General features: G+C 38.6%; 1 protein-coding gene across 7 annotated transcripts in view; it reads right to left on the bottom strand.

The window, feature by feature from the left end:
• Positions 1 to 23611, bottom strand: part of LOC100770202 (neurofibromin) — a 235751-nt gene that overhangs the window by 175754 nt on the left and 36386 nt on the right. For all 7 annotated transcript variants that reach the window (XM_027426538.2, XM_027426535.2, XM_035447928.1 and 4 more), the window contains exons 2-5: positions 12138 to 12281; positions 8186 to 8269; positions 5971 to 6161; positions 2908 to 3014 (exon numbers count right to left, since the gene is read on the bottom strand). In XM_027426538.2, coding sequence (XP_027282339.1) covers positions 2908 to 3014; positions 5971 to 6161; positions 8186 to 8269; positions 12138 to 12281 — 526 coding nt within the window. The remainder of the gene's footprint in view (positions 1 to 2907; positions 3015 to 5970; positions 6162 to 8185; positions 8270 to 12137; positions 12282 to 23611) is intronic.

The raw sequence follows: 23611 nt of genomic DNA, 5'->3' as shown, positions 1-23611 counted from the left end.
AGGACTATATTTTTAGGACAAGATTGACTGTCTCTATATAAATGTCATGGACATATTTTAAGTTCAACTTTTATACATTTATTGTCCACATTTAAAAACAAATTTTTATCTGGAGAAGATGACCCTTCTACAACCCACTCTAATCTAATAGGCCCTTAGCAAAGCAAACCAAAACTTTTCCCAAGGACTTTTAAAGAAGGGATACTAGGTTTTACTACATTTACATAGAATGTTTCTAAAATAGAGATGAGTTCTCTAGTACTTATCTTTCAATTGTGAATTTCTTTTTCTGGAAATATAAATGAGGGTGGGGGATACAAATACAAATGGGGAACAAATTTGTTCCCCAAACCAGTTTTCTTTTCTTTACTCTTAGTCTTTGACATGGAATCAATGGCATGGCTTCTCACTTCAGTCCTTTTATCTTTTGCCATTCATCAGCTTTACCCTTCAAATATTATCAATGTATACAATAATCTAGTCTCAATCCCAATGTGTATACTTAAGTCTGTTCTACAATTTCCTTTTTTTTTTTTTTTTTTTTTTTTTTTTGAAATGGCTTCCCATGTATCTCAGGCTAAAACCTCCAGTTAATTCCTTGCATAGTTGAGGATATGAGGATGAACTTGATCTTCTAATCCTCTTGCCTCTACCCCTGAAGTGCCAGGACTGCAGACATGCACTATCAGGGACTGTTTACATGGTGCTGGGGATTGAATCCAGGCTTTAGGCAGAGTAGGCAAGCACTCTACCAAGTGAGCTACTTCTCCAGCCATGTGCTTTAATTCCTTATTGGATTTCTTACTGATACCTGAGACTCTGTAGATCTAAAGCTCCCTTTTATCATTTAGCTGGCCATTCTGTTCTCTGTCATCAATCCTTTCTCTTTTCTACTTTAACTAAATGCTCTGTAATATCTTATGATTCATAATTCTACTAAATTTATTGCCAAATGCTTCATATCCTAACCAAATGTTATGATTCTACTTCAAAATACCTATCACACTGACCCCCCTACCACTCACTCTGTGGAGGGATCTACCACACCAACATATCCTCATCACCATGACAGAAGCTCATGTCACACAATTCTCTCCTAATCCATACTGCAGACTGGTTTCTAGAGAAAATATGACCACCAAAGTATAAACTGTTTATGAACATATTCAAAATTTTATTAACCTCTCAACTTCCAGAAATTAATAGGGTTTATTACATGTAGTGTCTCAACAAATTCTTGTTGAAGTGCATTTAAAACATACTGTTACCTCAATTATTAACCACAGAAATTTTCCATTTGTTATTGTCACCTAGAGCTAACTTTTTTAAAATTTACTTTTTATGCATGAAAGCATATCACAAACATGCCTGGTGCCTTAAGAAGTTGTAAATGGACATTGGAATCCGTGTAACTGGAGTTAAAGATGGCCATGGGCCACCATGTGGATGTTGGAAACCAAACCAGGGTCTTCTATGAGAGCAATAAGTGCTGTTAACTGCTGAGCCAACTGTACAGCCCCTACACCTAACTTCCTTTTTCTTTTCTTTTCTTATTTTGGTTTTTCGAGACAGGGTTTCTCTATGTAGCTTTGGAGCCTATCCTGGCACTGGCTCTGTAGACTTGACTGGCCTCGAACTCACAGAGATCCACCTGCCTCTGCCTCCCAGGAGTGCAGGGAAGGATGAGATTTTAAGGGAGGTGGGAAATGACTACGTGTAATAAGAAAGGTGAAAGGAGGAGTCATTGGGAGAGAAGAGACCAGGTAGAGAAGTAGGAGGGTAGTGAATGAGGAGACACAGGTATGAAGATGACATGCGGAAACCCACTGCTTATATGCTAACCCACGATAGCCTTGCTAGGCACACACTCTTCTATGTGAACAACTAGGTTCCTCATAAAAAATAAAAGCAAATAATAAATCCGAACAAAGAATAGTGACAAAACAGAATTTTACATTATTATCCCTACATAGATATATTGTAAAAAGCCAAAAGTTAAGAAAACAAAGAAGGGTCAGCATTTCCCTCCTGAAAATTATCCACTCTTTCTTGAGATAGGGTTTCTCTGTAGCTTTGGAGGCTGTCCTGGAACTCACAAAGATCCACCTGCCTCTGCCTCCCAAGTACTGGGATTAAAGGTGTGCATAACTACACCTGGCTTAACACTACATTTTTAAAATATTAAGCATTTTGAAAACTGAAAAATTCTCATGGCTTACATAACTCAAGTTCAGTCTCTTAGGTCAGAAATTAAAATCACTGTTAGATATTTTAATACCTTTATTGGGGGAGAGAGATGTTTGTTTGTTTTGTTTCTGGAGATTGGGTCTTACTCTATAGCCCATCATGGACTTGAAATCTACATCGTTTAGGCAGGTCTTGAACTATCATTCCTCAGCTACCCAAGCGCTGGGATTACAGGCATGCACCACTTCACCGGCTCAAAACTATGTTCTTCAAACACAGGAAAACTGAATGGGTAGCTTCTATGACCTAGAGTCATCTGAAGGGATCAAATTCCAACTGTAGCTCTAGATTGCCAAAATTTAAAATATCCATGTTCTCTGCCAAGCATGGTGGTACACACACCCTTAATTCCATCACTAAGGAGGCAGAGGCTAGTGACCTCTAACTTGAGGATAGCCTTATCTACAAAATGAGTTCCAGGACTGGCAGAGATAAACAAAGAGACCCTGTCTCAAAAATAAGATAAAATCCATGTTCTCTACTGCATTATAATTTTTCAAAAGTCACAAAAACCAGTCAAGTCATGTGCATTACTGGCCATTTCACAGAAACATGTACTCTATAAAATCTATTTTGATATACAGTTCAAACAGAATTACTATATTCATAATACTAAGATTAATTATGTTAATTACAGATATATTATACATTGAAACCTACCCTTTAGGAGTCGTTTTAATTTTGCACAATCCACATTAATATACTGTAACAATTCTATATCATGGACATCAACATTGTCTTCTGAACAAACAGTCAACTCCTGTAACCTGAAAGGTAAAAATAAAAAATAATTTACTAATTTCAGTCTTAGAACAGTCCAAGATTTTGACTCAACAGAAGAGGGGTTTATGAATGAAGACATAAAATAAAAACATACTTATTTAAAAAAACCAAAAGATACAAGCAAATTAAGGAACATGATGAGGCGGGCGGTGGTGGCACATGCCTTTAATCCCAGCACTCAGGAGGCAGAGGCAAACAGATCTCTGAACTCGAGACCAGCCTGGTCTACAAGAGGAAGTTCCAGGACAGACTCCAAAGCAATACAGAGAAACCCTGTCTCAACCCCCACCCCAAAAAGGAAACATGACGAAAATGATATTCCAGTAAACTTCAAATCCATATATTTAAGACTGAAGTTTGAATTCTATTTCAAACATTAGCCACAGCTCTTTTGGAAAAATTAGTTAATTCCAAGATCGGAACGCATTTTCAAATGTGTTTAGGTCTCCCTGAAATTGAAGACAAGGAAATTAGAAACTACTATAGTCATGTCAAAAAACAAACAAACAAAATTGGAGACAACTGGAGTCTCCAATTGTCAAAACTGGGACAATTTGAGCATAAAATTTTCTTTATTTTTTTAAATTACATTATTTATTGTGTGTGTGCTTTTGCATTAGAAATCAGAAAACAAATTGTGAAAATTTGTTTCTACATTATAGGTTCCAGGATAGAACTCAGGTGGTCAGGCTGGCAGCATGAACCTTCACATGCTAAACCATCTTAGTGCCCCCTGCAACATTATTATTCTACAACTGAAAGACACAGTTTTTTTTCTTAAAAAATGCAGTAATTACTGAGGGACGAAACTCACAGGTAATTTTTTCCAAGTTTTAAAATCACTTCATTCTAAAAAGGAATAATGGTAGAACAAGTCTCTTTTTTGCATTCCCTATTTAGATATTACAAAAAATAGTATAAATAACAAAGGAAAAAAACATTTTACAGGAATCACAATTTCAGCCAGGCACAGTGAGTGGCTCATGCCCATCATTCAAGTATTCAGGAAACTGAAACAGGACTTGGGAGGGAGGGACAGAGGGAGGGAGGGCAAAAAGGGAAAAGAAAATAAAGAGAAAGCATAATTTAATGCAAAGGGCCCTGAGTTTAATTCTCACAATCACAAAACCAATAAATGAATTCAGTAAATCCAATTTAAAAATAAAGAACGATAGAGCCAAGCCAGGCATGAGAGCACACCCTTTAATCTCCACACTCTACAGGCCAGCCACGACTGCAGAGTGAGACCCTGCTCAAAAAACAGCCTCCAGAGCCCCCCCAAAGTAGAAGGTTTATCATTTACAGTTTCCAGTTAATAATGGATCCAAGGATTATCAGCTAAGTAAAAGTTTTATGGGAAATGATAGATAATGTGGAGAATATATATGTATCTGACAACTGATTACACTACATATCAGACATGTCTCTGCAAGAAAAAAAAATTACCAAACTAAGTATTATGAATGGTCAATTATAAAGAAATTCTGCAAAGAAACTAACGAATCTTCTATATAAAAAAAGTACGGTGGAGCTAGGCGGTGGTGGCACACGCCTTTAATTCCAGCACTCGGGAGGCAGAGCCAGGCGAATAAAACTTTGCTATAAATTTTGAATTAATGAAACAAACAAACAAGCTGTGTTTGTTGGTATAGCCCTATAATCATAGCTATGGAAAAAGCTGAGGGAGGACAATGTCAACTTCAAGGCTAGCTTGAGCTACAAATTGAGTTCCAGGCCAGCCTGACCTGGTGAAACCCTTTCTCAAAATACGAACTACTGTAGCTAGAGCTCAGTGATGGAGCATCTAAAGCCCTGGGTTCAATTTCCAATACTGCCATCCCCCCACAGAAAGAACACTGTGGACAAGGGAACTGGTGAAACTCAACGTATTTTCATAATGCTCATTATAAATGATATACAAAACTCAACCTTCAAAACTACTATTCAAGTAAATTGCATAGTTTGGTCACCTAGCTATAACATCATAAGATGCCCCTCATCTAAATTAAGCCATTACAGTTAGGTGAGTGGTCCTCTAAGACCAGCTCCTATTTCTGGTGCTAGATGAAAACACACACATATATAATAGCTGTATGAAACATACTTCATAGATTCCATTTCTGGCTAATCTGTCCCCAAAGCCAATGAAAGCATAGACAGAATTTCTACTCTGGCAATGAACAATGAACTAGATGTGGGAAATCAACAAAAATTGTCTATACATGAACTAACGCTACCCAATCCCAATCTCACTGTGTAGCCCTGGCTGGCTCTGAACTCACTATGTGAAGGCTGGCCTTGAACTCATTGAGATCCTCCTGCCTCTGCCTCCCAAGTGATGGAATTGTGAGCTATCACACCAGCACAATACCTTAACTTTGAAAAGTATTAATCTGTTTGCCTGTAACTACCTTCCAACATCATTGTGAGAATAAAAGCAAAATAGCATATACTGCGAACACTCAATAAATGGGACTGTTTCATATACACTTAAATTCTAATTTGCAATTACTTTTACTTCTATATTGTCTAGATTGTTTTTAAAGTAACTTGGGATGTTATAATTGCATAGCTATGAGAATTAGATCATTAGAATCCCCATTATATCTCAGCTATTCTACCTGATTTCTATCTAAAAAACTTTTCAAATGCAAATCAGGGCTGGGGATGTAGCTCTCAATCAGACCTCAGTACTGCAAGAAGGAAAGAGAAAGGGCCTGGTTATGGGAAACATCTTCTCCAAGTTTGTAATAGTACTCATAACCACACATCACTATTCCCAACATAATTTTCAAAATAATGTAATTAAAATGTCAAGAAAATTAATACATAAAATTCCTACAAAAGCCCAGATAAAAGTCATTCTATTAATGATTTTTATGCAAACACGAATTCTAAAATTTATTTTACTTAATAGCCCCACATCACTGACACACTAACCTGGTAGAAATGCGACTAAAGACTGCATTGAAGTTGTTGCAGCTGAGAGAAAATAAAACCCCAGAAGCAGAATTCCGAAGTTCGGCCGCATGTTGGTTTCCTTCACGACAGGTGTGAAGAAAATGGCAGATTTCTGGTAGTAACTGTTTGACCAGCATTGTTTCATCTAATCTCATTGTGTCCTTTGGTTGCTAAAATGGAAATAATCACATAATTCTAAAATTTTACAGTACTGTAAACATTCCTTGTTATTAAAGTTTCAAACACAGAAGCTGAAACAGAAGGCATACACCCCCACAGCCGTCACTTGAATTTAACAACCGTTACCATTTCCTCACATGTACCTGTCTATGGTCAATAACAAATACGTCTTCCCCCTGTCATTACAACTCAAGCCCAATCCTCCATCCAGCCCCACAGGCTCCCGCCATCTCATCACTCCCTGTTTACCACGTGATCCCTTCCTCTTTGAGAAACCTGCAGTTCCCTGAGAGTTCTCAATGGACTGTATTCTTATTCACTAGTAAGTACATTGCATCATTTGTCTTCTAACATCCAGAGAAATTCCTAGGTAGAGATAACACTGGATTTTGTACAATCTTATGAAAACACATATTATGCAGTACAAATAAAACTGAATTAAATCACTTCAAAGTAAGTTATAAACATTATTGTATCTAGGCTCTTATGTATGTCAGCTTGTCTTAATGAAGATATTCTCCAAAGTAACTTCAACATTAGTTACATACAAAAAATAACAGCATACCATGTATCATCTAATACCCATGCTATATTCTATGGCATCAAAAATGTCTTTCATGGTTTTTATTCAGTGAGGATCCAAAAATGATTCATAGATTACAACATGACTATTCAGTTCTTTCAGTTTCTTTATTCTAGAGCAATTTCCTCCCATACACTCCATATATATCATTTTTTACATTCCATAAAATTAACTTTTAAAACTGGGCCAATTGTCTTCCAGATTATTGAGTATTTCCTAAGTGGCCTAACCTACTAACCTGACACAGTTGTAGGGATGTGGCTCAGTGGTACATGCACAAGGCCCTGAATACAATCTCTTAACTCCACAAGCAAAAAAAGAAGGAAAGAAACAAACAAACAAACAAACAAAGAAGAAACCAAAAATAATTTCAAGCAGACCAAGGCAAGGTAATATGTATTTTATAACATCATACTAGGTATACCGTGGAAATTCACCATCATTACAATTAGGTTAACTCCAAAGAGTATTGGCAATCACTCTCCAAGATACATTACTTCTCAACTAAAACTGTTAATAAGGCCAGGCAGTGGTGGTGCATGCCTTTAATCCCAGCACGTAGGAGGCTGAGGCAGATGGATCTCCACAAGTTAGAGGCCAACCTGGTCTACAGAGGGAGTTGCAGGACAGCCAGGGCAGTTTACATAGAGAAACCCTATTTCAAAAAACAACAATAACAAAAACCAAACAAAAACAGAAAATTCTATATTCTGTGCTGATTAAAAAAAAAAAACATTAACTAACATATAAGGCAGACAATTTTAAAGCAGAAATACTCATTTATGAACTTACATAAACATCTACCCAAGTTTGGGAAAGAATTAAGGTTAGTGAGTAATATAAATACTTGAAAAAGTTTTAAATACAGCCATAATTGTCATTTCAATTATTAAGAGTCAGTCTCTTGGAGAGAACTGTATGGTACTAAGTAGCTCCTCTACAAACCTATTATAAATGCTCAAATTTACACAAGTGTTCTGGTAGTAGCTATCCTCAAAAGGAGAGATTCAAAGAGAAAAACAGGAGAGCTTCCATTTTCAAGGTCTGTATAAAGTTGAAACCATATTCACAATAGAGGGAAAATAAGATTGTCCTTGGTCCTCTGAATCTCATTCTTCCAGCTGTATAATGCCACAAGGCTAATAATATCTGAGAAATTAATCCAATAAATTGTGATTTCTTCATAAAAATCTTTCCTTAACAAAAAATGTTAAAGACAGAAATGGGGCTCAAACTTAACATTTTAAGTAAACTTAACTATGTAATTTACCAAAGTTGAGGCACTAATTTTTTCTAAATTCTGCACCAGGTCAACTGTATTAATGACCTTTATATCAGTCCACCTTAGACAAATACTGACCTTTTGGTTCTTCAGGTCCTTCTCAAGAATGAGCTCAAAGAACCTGCCTACTTTAGAATGAGTTTACTCACCCCGGCAAGACATTTTTCCAGTGTATCCAATATAATCAACTGAGAGAGATACAAATTTTTTTCAGCAGCTTCTCCAAATATCCGCTAAAAGAAAAATATATTCAGAGAATTTGATTAACACTCTCCATTACAAATTAAGCACATATGAAATATAAAAGACTAAAGATCAGCCAGGCGGTGGTGGCAGTCATCTTTAATCTCAGCAGTGAGTGGCAGGTAGATCTCTGTGAGTACGAGGCTATACTGGCCTACAGAGCTAGTTCCAGGACAGCTAGAGCAACACAGAGAACCCCTTCCTCAGGAGGAAAAAAAAAAAACTACAAATCAAGAAAAAATATTAATCTTCCTTTTTTTCTACATTCAACAATATTTAAGTCTATTATTCCTTACTTTACCCTAATATCCCCCAAAAATAAATTCCTGATGAACAGAAATGGAGGCATTTACTAAAGCCTGCCATTAGCTATGTAACAGTAAAATATGTTGCTTTATGTTTTTAGAGTAACTATGACTTGGCCAGTCATGGTGGGAACACTGGTAATCCCAGCACTGTGGAAATAGTGGCAAGAGGATTAGAAGATCAAGATTAGTCCAAAATATATAAGAAGTTCAAGGACAGCCCGGACTACATGATTGCAAGAAAAAAAAAAAAAAAGACATAGAAGGAAGGAAGGGGATGAAAGGAATGGATTGGTGGTAAAGAATCAAAGAGGATTAAAAATAATTTATGAGTTAAGAGGTCTGTACAGTCTTACATTAAGCATTTAAGCATTCCTTTCTACAACAAAACTATTTCTTAATTCTTATCAAAACAGAATGCTACTACATCAAAAACAGTGAATCTTAAGGATTCACTTTCAAATTGAACTCTATATCATCTATCTACTTACTAACAAGAGACTGCGGCTTTATTTATTTATTTATTTATTTATTTATTGTGTATACAACATTCTGCTTCCATTTATATCTGCACTCCAGAAGAGGGCACCAGATATTATTACAGATGGTTGTGAGCCACCATGTGGTTGCTGGGAATTGAACTCAGGACCTCTAGAAGAGCAGTCAGTGCTCTTAACCTCTGAGCCATCTCTCCAGCCCCGACTGTGGCTTTCATAGTGTAATTTTTCCTTTAAATTTTTTCTATTTTTATCTACTGGGCAGTGGTGGCACACGCCTTTAGTGCCAGGACTTGGGAGGCAGAGGCAGACGGATCTCTGTGAGTTCGAGACCAGCCTGGTCTACAGAGTGAATTCCAGGAGAGGCTCCAAAGCTACATAGAAACCCTGCCCCCCCCCCCCCGCCCCCAAAAAAAATTCTATTTTTGCTGGGTGGTAGTATCACACACCTTTAATCCCAGCACTTGGGAAGCAGAGGCAGGCAGATCTCTGAATACAAGGGCAGCCTGGTCGACAGGACAAATTCCAGAACAGCTAGGGCTACACAGAAAAACCCTGCCTCAAAATTTTTTTTAATTAATTAATTATTTTCTATTTTTTTATTTTATTGTTATCGTGTGTGTGGGGTACATGCTAGTGTGAGTGTGGGCTCACCAGGTTGCCCATGTGGAGGTCAAAGGACAGACAACTTTTGGAGGTGGGTTCTCACCTTCAACCAGTCTGTGAGCCATCTATCTCACAAGCCCTACAACTTCTCAGTAGGTTCTAAATGATTGCCAACATCACAACAGTTTTAAAGATGATCCCAAATACAAAAATACTGCAGTATAACTGGGAATGCAGCCACATACTCATGCATAAAAATTCTATTACTGTGTTCCACAGTGGACAAAAAGAGCCATAGCAAAATATTAAATGAATCATAAAAAAAAATTTACCTTTTTATAAAAGGTCCTGTTTTTAAGGGGGGGGGGAGATTTTTAACAAAGAAAATAATCAATTGGACTGCTCATACCTCCAATTCATCAGTTCTGTAACTCTGATAGCAACCAACTTTCTTTCTTTTTTTGTTTGTTTTTTGAGACAGGGTTTCTCTGTATTGCTTTGGAACGTGTTCTAGAACTTGCTCTGTAAACCAGGCTGGCCTTGAACTCACAGATATACACCTGTCTCTGCCTCCCAAGTGCTGGGATTAAAAGCATGCACCCCACCAATGCCGGCACTAACCAACTTTCTTAAAAGGAAATTCTCCAAGGATGATGTGACTATAAAACAATGAGGCTGATCCTCCTAATCTACAACTGGAGGCTGTTTCACAGCACAGCACGAACAACATAAATTGAGATTACAAATGCTAGAGAGAAGCAGAGAATTTTGAGTTAAGAAAAATGGACATCTGTTGTTTGGATGTAGATTATAGAAATTGTTAGAGGTAGGGAGGTACCTGAGAGGGATAAGAGAGCTAATGTTTAAAGTAGAGGTAGAGCAATAAGAGTGCATTCCAGTTATGGGGTGGGAAGGACAGGAAGGAAGGAGGATCATGAGCTTTCAACAGTGGAATCACTTGATGAAACCAGCTGAGAAACAGTTGTTCTAACACTGGTTCTCTAACTACTGTTATAGGTTATAGGAAGGGGAGACAAAACTCATTAATATGGTCATCAAAATTAATTCCACTAGGGAACCTGCATAAGACCAAACTAGACTCCCTAATACAGGTGACAAAGGTGGGACTGGGACAATAAATGAGGCCACTGGCAGTGGGTCCAAGATGTAACACTAATGACAAACTGACTTAGTGGAGCTATTCTATATGGAGAGATACCTTGCTCAGCCTAAACACAGGGGTGTGAGGGTGGAGAGGTGCCTTAGTCCTACCTCAACAAGATGATGGGAAAGACTCTGTAGACTTCCTAGGGCACACCTTACCCTCTCTGAGGAGCAGATGGAAGTGTGGGGGTGTTAAGTGGGGGAAGCGGGAGGAGAGGAAGGAGAGGGGAACTGGGATTGGAATACAAATTTTATTTATTTTTTTTGGGGGGGGGGCGTCGAGACAGGGTTTCTCTGTGTAGCTTTGGAGCCTATCCTGGCACTCACTCTGGAGACCAGGCTGGCCTCAAACTCACAGAGATCCGCCTGCCTCTGCCTCCTGAGTGCTGGGATTAAAGGCGTGCGACACCAACGCCTGACTAAAATAAATTAATTTTAAAAAAGAAAACATATTAGAAATTTTAAAAAGAGTGTCCTTACAAAGGAATTGCTAGCCAGGCGGTGGTGACACATGCCTTTAATCCCAGCACTCGAGAGGCAGAGGCAGAGGATCTCTGTGAGTTCGAGACCAGGCTGGTCCACAAGAGCTAGTTCCTGGACAGCCTCCAAAGCCACAGAGAAACCCTGTCTGGAAAAAAAAAAACAAAAAACAAAAACAAAAAAACAAAGGAATGTGCTACATTATCATTTTCACTAGAGGAAATTTTACAACTTAAATGTACAAAAGGAAGACAACAATTAAAATGTAGCACATCAACTTGATAGATTAAAAGACTACTATGAAATGTTGATGTTAAAACTTTGTAACTGCAGAAGTTTCTATTAACAGCATTAAAACATTTAAAAATGCAAAAAAAATTAATCCCACAATTTAGAGGTGAAAATCATTGTTTATAGCATGGACAGCCAACAAATACATTCAAGGAAACAGCTAACAAAAAGCTTATTAACAGATTCTATACTACACAGCTAGAGTTGCAGATTATGAAGAAAGAGAAAAAAGGTGGGGGAAAGGAATCTATATTATGATCAGTTTTCATACAAAAGTCATATAAAATTATAAATCATGAAAAATGAGACAGAGTAATAAGAGAGGCTTCAAAGGGAAAGATAAAAAGTCAAATTTTAAGTTACACTTTTGCTCACCATAAAATGAAATGACTCTCATCTTAAATCCTAAGAAAATATTTCCCATACTTTAAAACATGCTGCTCTAAACTTCCAAATCAGAACCAAACTAAAGCAAATTATCCAAAAAGCAAAAATGTAGTAACTCAAATACTCACCATATTGTTAACATTCTTCAAGATAGTAGTGAGGCCGCTTATGACCAAAGAAAACTTGTATTTGGAAATGTTGATCAGACATTCCTTGTTATGCTCAGTGCTGACTTTGGTATGTGTATTCTGCTGTCCTGTTTTTATTGGAAGCTAAAAAGGAAAAATATTAAGACTTTACTCTTCAAAATTACTAAACAGTCTTTTCAATGAAAAATTACATTTTAGGTCTGAAATCTTTATCATCCATGGCTACCATTATTTATCTCTCAACCTCTAGTTTATAACACAACATAGAATTTAGAGCAAATCATAAATGACCTGTCAATTTTAATTTTAGGCTCTCTTCCTGGAAGTCATAAACCTCTATCTATAAGACCAATCTACCCGGTGTTTTCCAAGAAGAACCCACAGAATGGGGTTCTTGAAGTTACAAATTATCTAAGAGACTGTCTGCAACAAATACACATAACCTTTTACTGTAGACACTGAACTCAAGCATGTAAAGAACTACAGACCAGCCACGCAGTGGTAACTCATGCATTTAATCCCAGCACTAACTAGGCAGAGGGAGGTGGATCTCTTGAGTTTAAAGCCAGCCGGGTCTACAGAGTTGAATTCCTGGACAGCCGGGGCTATGCAGAGAAACCCTATCTCAAAAATCAAAAACAAACAAACAAAAACCCTACAGACCAAGGAAATCTAGGCTGTAAACCTCTGGTCAATGGAAAACTTCTAGTCAATGGAGAACAGCAGCCAATTGTTCAGATATAACAAACAGTAAAACTAAGAACAGAGTTAAAACTGACTCCCATTAAGATAACCAACGAGGGGCTGGAAAGACGACCTGGCAGTTAACAACACTGGCTGCACTTGCAGAGGACCCAGATTCAAGTACCAGCAACCACGTGGCAGCTGACAACCATCTGTAACTCCAGTTCCAGGGACTCTGACACCCTCACATACATGCAGGCAAAACACCAAATGCACATAAAATAAAAAAGGTAAAAAATATTCAAAAACTACCACCACCCCAAAAAAGTAAAATCTTTATAAAAAAAAAAGGGGGGGGGGGTAGATAGCCGAACATAATCCATAGTACTGAGGAAGTAACAAAGCAACCAAGAAATTCATCTCACAGGAAAACAGATTCTTTGAAGGGCTCACATTTACACTGACCTATGGATGAGCTCAATTACACTGCATAGAAATGAATCTCTAGAAATGTCTGGAGATCTACAAAGATGACACCAGCTAACAATCTAAGCAGCAGAGGAGAGGCTCCTTTAAATGCCCTCCCCTGATAATGAGATTGATGACTGACTTATTATATGCCATCCTATAGCCTTCATCCAGCAGCTGGTGGAAGTAGAAGCAGACACCCACAGCTAATCACTGACCTGAACTGGAATCCAGTTGCAGAGGAGGAGGACTGATGAGCAAAGGGGTCCAGACCAGGCTGGTGAAACCCACAGAAACAGCTGACCTGAACATCAGGGAGCTTTTGGTCCCCAGACTGATAGCTGGGAAACCAGCACGGGACTGATCCAAACCCCAGGAACATGGATTTCACTGAGGAGACCTCGGAAATCCATGGGGCCTCTTGCAGTAGATCAGTACTTATCCCTAGCATATGTGTGGACTTTGGGAGCCCATTCCACATAGAGGGATACTCCCTGAGCCTAGACACACAGGGATGGGCCTAGGACCTATCCCAAAGGATATGACAGACTCTGAAGACCCCCCCCCATGAAGGGCCTCACCATCCAGGGGGAGCAGAAAGGATATGTGATAGGTAGGGTTTTAGTTGGGGGGGGACAGGGAAGGAGGGGAGGGAAAGAGAACTAGGATTGACATGTAAAACAATCTTGTTTCTAATTCAAATAAAAAATGGAAAAAATAAAAGAAATGCAACTCTACTGACTCATAAGCATAATTCTGTACATAAGCATCAGATCTCAAGTCACTGTTCATATGAGACCCTGCTAATGCTGAAAGAGAATCAAGGAGGCTCCTCTGTGAAAACCACACCTGAGACTAACTAGCTCCATTTGAAAGTGGCCCAAGTATAGATGAGAGAAACAAGTGATATGTTTAGGTTTTTATTGAGTCAGTAAGACATGACTAATTTGACAGCAAAGAAATACCAAGTATAGAGGGGGTGAGGTTAGTATGTAAGGGAGACAGCATACAAAAGCTATCAGATTACATAAAGTTAACCATAAGGATCCTGGAGGGAAAAACCCAAAAGCTTAGCAGAGAATCCAGAAGAGTAAAGTTGAAGCTCACAGGGATCCACAGATAAGTGAGAGAGTGAGGTTCTCCCAAATTAAGTGTGTGCATGTGTGCATATACAAATAAGACCCACTTAACACAACACTGGGATGGTACAAGAGGAAGCAGAAAGCCTGATGAATGTTAACAAACAGATTTCCCCCAAATGGCAGTGCATTCTCAATGAAAGCACAGCATTTCAATTGAGACACAAAACAAGAATGAATACTACTGCATACAACAGGCCTGTGGTCAAGTCTGAAGAACTGTGGCACATCCTAAATCACCACTAACAGAATTTTGTGCAATGATATTCTGTATCAGCAATAACCAGCCCCTCAGCCACTAGCCAGCTTTATATGGCTATTGTAAACATCTGTAACAGTTATTAGCACAGTTGAGGAATCAAATGTTTGACTTTATTTAAATTTAACTTAACATGATGCAGCTATCAAATCCCACTAGGCAATTAAAGTTCTAAACCATCCAATTTAAGAATCAGTTATTCTGGGCTGGAGAGATGGCTTAGAGGTTAAGAGCGCTGACTGCTCTTCCAGAGGTCCTGAGTTCAATTCCCAGAAACCACATGGTGGCTCACAACCATCTGTTATGGGACCTGGTGCTCTCTTCTGGTGTGCATGGAAGCAGAATGTTGTATACATAATAAATAAATTCTTTAAAAAAAAAAAAAAAAGAATCAGTTATTCCAAGAAGCAGCCTACAGTGAAAAGAAAATGTTGAAATTAAACTCTCGATTGACCATAGGGAAAAAGTAGGAAAATGAAGTGGGATTAGGTAAAGTGACAAAATGGAAGGCAGCCAAGAGGACCCCATAGAATGAGATCACCTTATTTTTCTCAGTTTCATTAAATTAACTTCACCATGTGGGTTGTGAGACTCCAACTCAGGTCATCTACTTTGGTGACAAGCACCTTTGCCGCTCAGTCATCTTTCCAGCCACACATTTCTCTCTTCCTCCTTACCATACTCAGGCAAGGACACCCTGTCCTGTGCTGTACTGCTTCCCAGTGTGCACATGCTCCTTAACCTGCTCAAACTCCGTGCTAATACACTGCCCCTCCCACCATACACAAGAGTCACATAGCCCACCACCCCTTTAGGGACCCACTCAGGTACTGACCCCCACTTAGGGATATCTTTCTTGTAAACTCTATCCTTTCCCAGTGGGGCTCTGTCATCCTGTGGCCTCCACTCCCCTTCCTCCCTGGTTGAATCAGTGCCCCATTCCTGGCCTCCCTCTGCAGAGTAGTCTCTCCTTGTCCCACTCATTGTCCAACTCCCAGCCTGCCAGTGTAGGCACTCTTTTACTGCCTTATGCTGGTTTCCTCCACAGGAATGCCTTCTTCATCCTCATTAGATGCTTCCCCAAATGAACACAGATGGCAACTTGTTCTGCTTTACCTGACAGGTTTGTACTGAATAAGTGTACAGAGGGAGAGAGGGAAACAGAGGAGCCAGCATTTTCTGTGGAAATGGTATGGCTGTAGTTTAGGTTGGTAAGAAACAGGTTCCAGATGGGATGGAAGATATCTGAAGAATCTAGAAACAACATTTGGGAATTGGCTTTTGGAGCTTCAATAGTGGCTGGGTAAATGGGTATAAATAGGTTCATTTGTGAATTGAGTATAAATAGGTTCTTTAAGAATCAAGGTTTCTGGGGCTGGAGAGATGGCTCAGAGGTTAAGAGCACTGACTACTCTTCCAGAGGTCCTGAGTTTAATTCCCAGCAACCACATGTTGGCTCACAACCATCGTTATGAGATCTGGTGCCCTCTTCTGGTGTGCAGATATGCATGGAAGCAGGATGTTGTATAGATAATAAATAAAATCTTAAAAAAAAAAAAAAAGAATCAAGATTTCTTGCTGGACAAGTTTAATTCCAGCACTAGGGAGGCACAGGCAGATGTGAGATCAAGGCCAGCTTGGTCTATAAAGTGAGTTCTGGGACAGACAGGGCTAATCAGAAAAACCCTATCTCAAAAAAAGGAAGGGATGACCGGACGTTGGTGGTGCACGCCTTTAGTCCCAGCCCTCGGGAAGCAGAGGCAGGCAGATCTCTGTGAGTTAGAGGCCAGCCTGGTCTCCAGAGCGAGTGCCAGGATAGGCTCCAAAGCTACACAGAGAAATCCTGTCTCGAAAAACCAAAAAAAAAAAAAGGGGAGGGAGAGAGAGGGAGAGGGAGGAAAGGAGGGAGGGGAAGAGAGAAAGGGGAGGAATGAATCAAGGCTTTTATGTATTTTGGGCAGCTGTAAATTCAGAATAGCAGGAAAAACGAATAAACTAAAAGTTCAAGCATTCAGGAAAAAGTAAAGCTAGAATTCATTTTTTGGCAAAATTAGTTTGGCTCCATACCTTTTTTTTTTTTTTTTTTTTTGGTTTTTCGAGACAGGGTTTCTCTGTGGCTTCGGAGGCTGTCCTGAAACTAGCTCTTGTAGACCAGACTGGTCTCGAACTCACAGAGATCCTCTGCCTCTGCCTCTGCCTCTGCCTCTGCCTCTGCCTCCCAGTGCTGGGATTAAAGGTATGGGCCACCAATGCCTGGCCCTATATTGGTTTTTTTTTTATGATAATTATGTAACACCTGTTATATGAGCTCAATATTAAATTTCAGGTTGTTACCCCACTCTGCCCAACTTTAGTGATTCACATACTATTAGCTTAGCCATATCCTGTATCTTTATTCCTGGCTTAGCATTTTGCAGTTGGCTTATCTTTTTCATTTAACTTTGTTATAGGAATAACAACTTTGTTTGTCAACTGTATACTTAAAATGATGTTAAAGTGAAAGTAAAACTTCACAAATTTTAAGTTCATTAAGCACTATATAAAGTACTATTATGTATGCAATATGTAACCAAAGACACAGAATCCTCTGGGGAAGTGTGTTTAATATAACCAGCTACAATATTCAGGGGTATACTTTAATTTTTAATGCATTAATAATTAATAGCAATAATGTGTATGTCTGTGCAATGTCCTTGGAGGCCAGAAAAGTCAGATCCCCTGGGACTGGAGTTTAAAGATGGTCATGGGCTGCCATGTGGATGCTGGGAACCAAACTAGATCCTCCAGAACAGCAGCCAGTGCTCTCAACCACTCGGCCTATTCTCCAGCCCAAAAAACACTTTCTTAATGTATTTGTTTCCTGATATGTAGACTGTTGGGTGCTTTTCCTCCTTATAGGATTCTCTTTCTTTGCTTTTATCCTGTATGTCCTAAGTGAAATGTAATGTCATCCCTACTTCCCATAAGAGTCTGAGAGGCCTTTTAGAAACTCATTAGAATATACACAGAAGCAAACTAAATTTTAGCCTGTGACCTTCGAAGAATTTCTGAGTGAAACTGGAAACAAATTATCCATTGTTCATAGTGTTTTGCTTAATATTAGGTTTTCTTTTAAATAAATCCCTATTTGTTAAGACCTTATATCTTAATTAGATCATAATTTTTTTAAATAGAGATCATAATTCAAAGGGGTTATTTATCTCCATTCAGTCTAAATCCTATATATTCTATTATCCAAAGATATCTATACATTCTATTATATCCAGATATTTATACTATAGCATAAAATATTTTTAAAGTTTAATTAATTTTTCCCCAATTTTGAAAATAGTTAAGTGCTCATCGAAAAGAAAAACATATAAGAACAATTTTAAAACTCTCAAATACAATGACTGTGCCTTTTTAAAATTTATTTTGCTCAAAAAAAAAATTTCTCCAGTGTCTCCTGTACCCTAGACTCAAACTCATTATTTCAGCCAAGGATGACCTTGAACTTCTGATCCTCCTGCCTGTTGGTACCCAGCCCCCAGGGGGTCTCTAAGAGTTGTTTTCCCAGCATAACCACGGAAACAGTACCTCCTGTTTTCCTGACCTCACCCCACTAGGATCAATATCCTGTTGTGAACAGTTTGACCTGGGGTTTTTGTAAGTTTATATATAAGGCTGCTCCACAATAAAGGTGAAAGACAATTCTCTCAGAAAGTGGACCAGGCTTCTCGTCATTCATCCAAATCTCCAGGCTTTTGCCCAAAACTTGGACTTAGTGGGGCCAAGGGCGGCTACATCTGCCTCCACCTCTAACTGCCAGAGTTCCTGGCATGGACAATGCTATAGACCCCATCTACAACTTCATGCACACTAAGCAAGCGCTCTCTATCAACCAAGCTACATCCCAGCATGTCCATATGACTCTTCTGACAAATACAATTAGCTAAATGACAGACTGTTTAATGCATATCACTCAGGCATTTTAAGTTCCATGGGAGCAAGTTATCTTTCTCAGAAGCTATTTTATCCTTTGATTAGGAGGGTTTTTTTAAGGCAATTATTTTTTGTTGAGTAAAAGAATAAACCATTTACGTTGCACTGACTTTTCCTACAGCCTTTAACAACTACCTATTTATTGCCCAGGGCAGTGTGCCTCAAACTGTGGTCCAAGAGCAACAGGCGGTCCCTGCTAGTCTGCAGACTAAAGTACAGACAGTTCAGTGAATTCAGAGGGAAAGACTGAGCAACCATTTCCTTTGCCTATATTTTAAAACCTGAATTATAAAATAACCTTTCCACCATAATCCTATTACTTCCTTAATATGTGAAAAATCTCCATAATATAAACTATCAGCCTCTTGGCTTAATCTTTTAATCAAGCATTACTTCCCAGGTAATCACTAAGGCACATTCTCCTAGACAAAGTAGATCTTCACAGAAAGACTTACATTTGGAGGGTCAACAACTACGAAGTTGCCAAACCAACCTGCTCCCTGCCAAACTGCCCTACAGGCAATGCACAGGAGCTCCCAGCGAGCCCTCACTTAAGAGTAGACTTCTACATTCCCTTTCCCACTCTAAGGCATAATTAGCCAATAAAAATTTTAGGTATTTAACTTACATAACATGATTTCAATATCCTGTGAAATCATAACCACAATTGTGGCAGTTTGAATGAAAATGATTCCCATAGGTTCCTAAATTTGAATACTTGGTTCTCAGCTGTTCCTTCACTCTGACATCATAGACTCTAACCCTCTGAAATTATAAGCCAAACTAAACCGTTTCTTTTATAAATTGCTTTGGTCACTGTGTTTTTCACAGCAATAGAAAAGTAACTATGATATCAATCAATGCATTCGTCTACACCCAACATAACTACCTTTGGTAAAAGGAAAAAGGTAAAACTATCTAAGACTGATGATGATATTAAAGAGAGAATGGGGAGGAGGATGCACCCAATGATGAAGGGCTTGCCTATCATGTGCCAGGTCCTGTATTCAGTCCCCAGCACCACAAAATTTAAAACTAAAGTTAGAAGGCTGGTAAGATGGCTCAATGGTTTAGAGCACTTACCTGGCTTGTTTCCAGGCACCCAGAGCCAGTAACTACACTCTAGCCTCCACAGGTACCCACACTCAGGTGCTCCTACCCACATATGCACATAACTTAAATAACAAATCTTAAAAACAATGGGTGGATAAGAGAGAGATTAGAGAGATGAGGAAGAGATAAGATAGCTGGACATGTAGCTCATCTCTGTGAATTCTAGGCAGACGCCAGCCAGGGCTATATAGAAAAATGCTGCTTCAAAACAATAAAATAAAACACAAACAGCCTGGAACCAAACAAAAGCAAAGTCTGTTAATATAAAACAGAGGAACTAAGCAAACAAATCTGTACAATTAAGAAAACATACAGGTTGTTACTTATTAACTTCTAGAAGATATTCATGAAGGCCATAATGGAGCCCACCTGTAATGCCAATGAGGCAAGGAGATACAGGGTTTGAGGACAGCCTTGACCTACAAAGTAAGACCTTGTCTCAAAAATAAGACTGTTTTAAAAACTTAAAAGATGTTATTTCAAAAATAAAAGAGAATGGGCTTTAATCTCCAAAGCAAGAAATTTTAAAATCATTCACACCTAAAACACACACACACACACACACCCTCTAAAACATTTTCAGGAAACTACACAGCAACGAAGAACAAACATAGGCCAATGAACAAAGATGGGCCAACAAAATGGCTCAGTAACAGTACGTATCACCAAGCCTGACAACCTGAGTTTGATCCCTAGAACCCACATGGTAGACTGGTAACTGTCATCTGACCTATACAAATGTGTGCATCACACTCACTCACACAGATAAATGTAATACAAAAGGTGAAAAAGGAAAGACTTAAAAACAACCAGAAAGAAAATACCACCAATGGCAATTATAATGACAAATAAATTCTCAACAGTAACAACAGTAAAAAAGTAAGCAAATCGTATCTTTAACATATTGAAGAGAAAAATAACTGCCCAGATTTCTACATAATGGTTGAATTATGACTCAGGAATAAGGAGGAAATTAAGATATTTTTAAGAAAAGAAAAAGAGCAATTACTGCAATAGACTCTTATTTAAAATAGTTCTAAAGATCATGCTTCAAGCAGAAAAAAAATGAGCCTAAAAAGTCAGATTCAAGGAGGGGGTGAAAAAAAGACTTGAAATAAGTAGCAGAAATGAGTTCTAATATGCCAGTAATAATGGTTAATGTAAATAAAATAAACACTCCAGTTGGAACAAAAAAGGCCAACTAGTTTCACAAGTACTACTTATAAGAAAAACTTAAAACCCAAGCACACACAAAGATTGATGGTCAGTAAATGGGAAAAGATCCACCAAATCTGAAGAAAACTGAACAAGAAGTGGAATGCATGTAGCTCAGTGGTAGATGGTTTATCCAGCACCTGCAAGGTGGAGGGAGGGAAGGGGGGAGGGAACAAGAGCAAAAAGCACCAGAAACAAAAGATGACATCACAGCATAACATTCTAACTCATGTACATCTAATAACACAGAGACTACAAGCTGACAAATCTACTAACCTGGACTAGAGAGGTGTTTCAGAAAGTAGGAGTGTCTATTACACAAGCATGGGGGCCTGAGTTCTGCTCCGATACCCAGGCTGGACCTTACTGTGTATGTACCTCTAACCTCACTGCTGATAGGGGTAAAAACAGAAGGATCGCTGGGGCTTGCTGGCCTAGTTCAGTGAGAAACCCTATGTCAAAGGAATAAGGCAGAGTGAGAGCAGACCATCTGACACCCTCCTCTGGCCTCTGTGTAGGCACATGCATAGGCACAGGCATGTATGCACATACTACACACACATGAACACACAATAAAAATCCAATTTAGTGCAAGATTGTCCAATACATATCTCTCTCATTTACACAATGTAATGAGGAAAAAAATCAGGATTTAGAAATGCTAAACTGCTTAATTACTAAACCTCACTCACTAAAACAACACATAAAAATCATACTCAAGAACAAGGCTATATGTTATTTTCAAGAACTATAAAATCTTTATAAAATGAACTTCATGGCTAGCTAGACTCCAAGATGGCCCATAATTATTCCTACCTTCTAATATCGCTAACCTTGTGTAATTCTTACACCCTATATGAAAGTTATTCTGCATAGGTACTATAAGATAGCAGAAGTTAGGGTACATCAACTTCCAAGAGTCTAAAAACAGCTATGGCTTCTGATTCTCTCAAAACATTCACCTTCCATTCACCTTCCAGAATGCCCACTGTCATGTGACAAGCAGGCCTATCAACAAGAATTAAGCCCTTTTATAAACAGCAAGCAAAAAAACGGAAGCCCCTGCCTATAGCTATGGAACTGGTTTCACTTGAAAATGAATACTATGGTACAAGTTAAGTCTTCAGATGACTGCAGCTTGTCTACAATCATGTAAAAAACTGTGAGCAAAAAACCACTTCATTGTCTGGAGGTAGCACACACCTGATTAATCCCAGCACTAAGGAGACAGAGGCACGTGGATCTCTGTGAGTTCAAGGCCATCCTGGCCTACAGAGTGAGTAACAAGACAACCAGGGCAGTTATACAGAGAAACCCTGTCTCCAAAAAAAAAAAAAAATCACTTCATTAAGCCACTCATGGATTTTGGAAAGGCGGAATTTTGAGATATTAAATGCTGTTGTTCTTTAAATCAAACATGGGATAGACTTGTAACCTCAGCTACTAAGAAGGCTGAAACAGAAAAGCCATCCATGACTTAAACAACAGCCTCTGCTCCAGGGAGTTCAAAGGAAGTCCAAGAAACTTTAGTGAGAATCTGTTTCAAAAGTAAAAAGTAAGGTTGGAGAGACGCGCTTCCAGAGGACCCCAAGTTCAATTCCACAGGGCAGTTCAGAACTGTCTGCAACTCCACTTCCATCAATAAATTTGTTAAAAATAAATCTTTTTTTGCTGGGCAGTAGTGGCAAAGGTCTACAGAGTGAGTTCCAGAACAGGCTCGAAAACCACACAGAGAAACTCTATCTCAAAAAAAAAAAAAAAAAAAAAAAAAAAAAAAAATATTTTTAAAGATTATATACTATATGACTTTATGATTTTTTTTTTTTTTTTTTTTTTTTTTGGTTTTTCAAGACAGGGTTTCTCTGTGGCTTTGGAGGCTGTCCTGGAACTAGCTCTTGTAGACCAGGCTGGTCTCGAACTCACAGACATCCACCTGCCTCTGCCTCCCAAGTGCTGGGATTAAAGGCGTGCGCCACCAACACCCGACTATGATTCCTTTTTTTAATTTTTAGTTTATTAGTGTTTTGCCCATAGGCATGTCTGTGTGAGGCTTCTGGATCCTGAAGTTACAGACAGTTGTAAGCTGCCATATGGGTACTGGGAATTGAACCCAGGTCCTCTGGAAGAGCAGTCAGTGCTCTTCACCACTGAGCCATCTCTCCAGCCCCCAAAATAAATCTTTTCTTAAGTAACTAAATAAAATTTAAAACGTAAAAGGATCAGGACTATAGCTCAGGAATAAAGTGCTTTTCTAATATGCACTACATTTTGGAAAAATTTGCAACAGCAATAGTAACTAATAAAATGCTCAATTATAAAAATTCAAATTTGAAAGTACTAGCAACATACAAACTATATACACTGAAAATACAATTAAAATATAAATGTTTTAATTTTTTGAGAATTTTCTATGTGTATACAATGAAATATGATCTTATCCAGCCCCCATTTCTCCCCTCCAGTACCCCTCCCAACTTCATGACTTTTTTTTTTCTATTTAATGCAGACCATATGTGGATGGCTATGAGGCTACTGGAGCATGAGCAACCAGCAATGGCCAAATCTCCAAGAATTTTTTTCCCTCCTACAGTAGC

This window comes from Cricetulus griseus, chromosome 7 (assembly GCF_003668045.3).
Source record: "Cricetulus griseus strain 17A/GY chromosome 7, alternate assembly CriGri-PICRH-1.0, whole genome shotgun sequence".
In the NCBI taxonomy this organism is placed as follows: domain Eukaryota; kingdom Metazoa; phylum Chordata; class Mammalia; order Rodentia; family Cricetidae; genus Cricetulus; species Cricetulus griseus.
This window is presented reverse-complemented; position numbering and strand designations above follow the sequence as displayed.